Below are 4,318 nucleotides of genomic sequence, written 5' to 3'. Positions count from 1 at the left end.
TCTTGCACCGCTCTTGTTTAGCCTGTATATGCTCCCACTAAGTCAAATAATGAGAAAGAACCAAATTGCCTATCACAGATGATATGCAGATGATACCCAGGTTTACCTAGCCTTATCGCCAAATGACAACAGCCCCATTGACTCCTCTGCCAATGCATTGATGAAATTAACAGTTGGATGTGCCAAAGTAGTCATGTCAAAGCAGTAACTAAATCAGCATACTATCATCTCAAATACATTGTAAGAATTAGATGTTTTGTTTCCAGTCAAGACTTGGAGAAACTTGTTCATGCCTTTATCGCCAGCAGTTAATGTAGTGATTACTTCCATTTCTGGCGCTATGGCATTTCTGCGCAGTGTCGGAGATGTTAGCGTGTCTCTAATAAGATCGGCCACAAACATAATCCCTGCACGATCTAATGTGTAGCGTCTTATTAACTCACTGTCATGCACTGTGCAACACATTTCTTCTCCCTCTACATGTTTTGTCCATTTTCTCCACTGCTAAAGAAACTCTTAAGCCTCTTAAAAGTCCTCGTCCGTACTCCTAACAATTTTGGACCTTAAGACCTCTTTTAAGGGTTAAGATGCTTTCTGAATTACTTTTTTCTTTACTAGGATCTTTTCTTTCATTTTAAGAGGAAACACCCACATTTCTAAGAATTTTCTTAGAATTTTGTTACTAGGAGCAACTCTTAGCACTAAGATTTTTCATGAATACGGGCCCAGATGTGCTAAAACATTAGCCACATTTAAATCTAGACTCAAAGCTCGTCTGTTTAACTGTGCATTTATTGAATGAGCACTGTGCGACGTCCGAACTGATTGCACTGTATTTTATGTATAATCATTTTTATAATCACTTTCCTTGCCTTGCCTTGCCTTGCCTTTAATATATTGCAAGCTAAATGTACTGTTTTCATACACTTAATTATATGTCAATTTAGAATTAAATGAAACTGTATTATAATTTAAATTTATATTAAATGCAGTTGGCTAAACTTTGTAGAGCTTTTTTTACCAACTTATGTAGCCTACATCTTTATATGTAAGTTATATGTAATTATTTTAATTGTTCTTGAAATATGTTTAAGCTACATTGTCGAATGTACCGACAAGCATTTATGGTAAACTGAAATATACTATAATGTCATTTCTATTGAAATTTGTATGCCATTTAAATATATTTGTAATTGCACATTTGTAATGATGAAGTTGCAATTTAGCACATTTAAAATATATTAACTTTAAATGTAATATCAAACACACTGCAAGCTAAAATTATCATAATTACTTTTATATTTAATATAATTAATGTGTTTTAATGTGCTTTAGGATGTAACATGTATGTAAATAAGTACTTCTTTAAATCGTGAAAAAAGATGATCAAAACAATGACTTAAAATATACTTTAAAGTAACACTTTTAATATGACATTTTTACAAAGTGCACTTTTTTTGCATTTTAAAATCCACTTCTAAATGTCTGTTCAGTAGTCCCTATAACATGACAATTTTAATTTGTGGTGCTTCTAATTAAGTGATAAAAAGCAGTTGCAAATGTTGTACAAAATAAATATCACCACTACTCATCTTTGCACCAATAAAACATAAAAACAGTTTTTCTACCAAATTATATGTAATATCTAATTAATATATTAATATTTAACTTGCATTGGAAAGGTTTCCGTGACCTCTCGCGAGATCTCGGCAAAAAGTCTCACGATTTATTTCCAGAACATGATGCATGATGGGATACAGACTATACAGATGGGATACACCCCTTGTCCAAATACCCACACTTGCGGTCTTGGCCACGGAAACCTTTCCAATGCAAGTTAAATATTAATATAATAATTAGATATTACATATAATTTGGTAGAAAAACACGTTTTATTAGTGCAAAGATGAGTAGAGGAGATATTTATTTTGTACAACATTTGCAACTGCTTTTTATCACTTAATTAGAAGCACCACAAATTAAAATTGTCATGTTATAGGGACTACTGAACAGACATTTAGAAGTTGATTTTAAAATGCAAAGTATTTAAAATTAAAATAAAGCTATGTAAACACTTGCATTTTTACAACACTACAAGTGTGTCCCATCAGGTAATGAAAAGTTCGACACACACTTGTGGTCTTCATGCTCACTTGAACACTTGGGCCAAGTACCGGAAATACGTCATATAAGTAGTCAAGTGGTCAAGTGCAAAGACCGCAAGTGTGGGTATTTGGACAAGGCTACACACTATACAGATAGTGTGGATTTAGTGTGCGTTAAGGGCACTGCGCTCTGGCGTTTTTAAGATCTGGGACAGTCTTGCGCACTTACTTCCTGTCGCGCGCACGCGCTCTCAAGTGGCCAAGACCGCAAGTGTGGGTATTTGGACAAGGGGATTATCTACGATTTGAAGCACACTACAAGTGCACATGCACAAGCACACTTCTTTTTCACATACTAACATTACCAAGAGTGCTACATTTTCCTCACTACCACTAAATATTTAAGATTTAATTACAGATTTAGTTAGTTATAGATTTAAAGTCCTTAAAAAACCCTGCTGGAAAATCCAGCTTAAGCTGGCCACTGTGTTTTGGTACATGCTTGCTGGTCTAAGATGGTCATCAGCTGCTGCAAACTACTTTAGCATATCGACTGCCATGTTCCATAACACAGCTGACGGCTTAAACTGGATTAACCAGGAGGTGAAAATGAAAATAAAAGAAATTCAGAAAGAAGATGACTTAAATGTTGTGTGTGTAGGGGGGGGCTCTATGGGGGAAATGCTTCCCATAGAGCGTTTAAGAGAGTAAGGAAATATCACATGCATTGCACACTCAAATACACACTTACATGCAAATGCACAAACACACACATTTACAGAGGAAGTGAGCAGGCGGGGGAGGAGAGTGAAAGACAGACAGACAGAAGCCCAGAGAGATTGATGACTGTATTCAAATGAATACAGAGAACTGACAGGAACCCATGGAGCGAAACACTGGCACAGAGAGAGTCTGATGTGAGGCAGTCCAGCACAAGCACACGCACACTTACAACAACATACAATAGCACACACATCAATACAGTGACAAACGCACACTTTAACACCACACGCGTGCTGTGTGCTCCAATTCCCAAGACCAAACACAACCACAAATGGCCTAAAATGCTTCAAAAGGATCAATAAACGCAAGAACTGAGTTGCCACTGACACTCCTTCACCTCTTTAAACGAGCACAAAACAGGAAGTCACACAGAACCGGCCGGCAGTACAAATGGAACAATTAAAAATCACCCGGTTTCCCACGAGAAGAACATGTATTGCCGTTTCAAAAGCATCACTGAAGCCAGACAAAGCCAAAGACATTTCACCGCCGTCTTACCTAATTTAGGGAGGGAATATTTCACTTTGAAGTAATCCTGGTAAAAGTGTAGGAGTCTCTTGGTGATGTGCAGAGCGTAGTCCCCCGATCCGCTCTGGATGGCGTCAGGTCTGGCATACAGCCGAATCTACAACAACGCAACATAAGAGGAGAGAGAACAGAAGTCAAAGTGTGTCAGGTGCTGAATGAATGACTCTTATACGGCTCTGTGTTTATTCCTAACCTGAATTCCCTCAAGGATAACAGTTATGGACTTGAAAGGTTAAGTTCCAAGGGTAATCCATTGTGAACATAATCTGCCAAATGCCTTCATCTGGCTTGTGAATTTTGCATTTGTCTTTCAAGTGTACTTTTCTCCAGCCCTCATCCACTGAGCAAGGCATTAAAAAGTATAAATGTCACCTATACTCCACAAGCTAAAATCCTTTCATTTTCTTCACAGACTACAGGGAGATGAGCTTCAGTAGTCACTGTTTTTAATTACAGAATTTCTAGTTTAAAACTACACTACCCATAATACCCTGAAGAGAGATCCTACAATCACACAAGTCACTTCGGCACAGGAAATGGAAATCAGTTTAGCAGAGATTGTCCCCCACATTAAAGCACTGAGAATGACATAACAATAGTAAGACTAAAGTAAAACTAATAAAACAATATATTACAATATATATTCAATATATTGGATTTTTATATATATAATGAACATTTTGTACCTCTATTTCTGATTTGCAATGCTTCATGGGATGAGTAGTTCATTCACCCATAAAAGATGTAGCCTACCTTCCAGTTTTCACATACTCAAAATCAAATTGAAGTTCGTCATTTTTGATTCACCTCAAAGTGGGTTGGTTTGATACAAAGCCTAATCTTTTATTGAACAACTCATTTCAAATCCTTATTGACTGGGAAAAAAATATATATATAAATAA

General features: G+C 36.5%; 1 protein-coding gene across 1 annotated transcript in view; it reads right to left on the bottom strand.

Moving 5' to 3' along the window:
- The window catches only part of LOC107694150 (thyrotropin-releasing hormone-degrading ectoenzyme), a 114,589-nt gene that overhangs the window by 98,963 nt on the left and 11,308 nt on the right, over positions 1-4,318 (bottom strand). Inside the window, exon 3 of the mRNA XM_016493755.1 lies at positions 3,387-3,513. Within this exon, the coding sequence (XP_016349241.1) occupies positions 3,387-3,513 (127 nt within the window). The remainder of the gene's footprint in view (positions 1-3,386; positions 3,514-4,318) is intronic.

This window comes from Sinocyclocheilus anshuiensis, unplaced genomic scaffold (assembly GCF_001515605.1).
Source record: "Sinocyclocheilus anshuiensis isolate Anshui unplaced genomic scaffold, SAMN03320099.WGS_v1.1 scaffold1003, whole genome shotgun sequence".
NCBI classification, from domain to species: domain Eukaryota; kingdom Metazoa; phylum Chordata; class Actinopteri; order Cypriniformes; family Cyprinidae; genus Sinocyclocheilus; species Sinocyclocheilus anshuiensis.
This window is presented reverse-complemented; position numbering and strand designations above follow the sequence as displayed.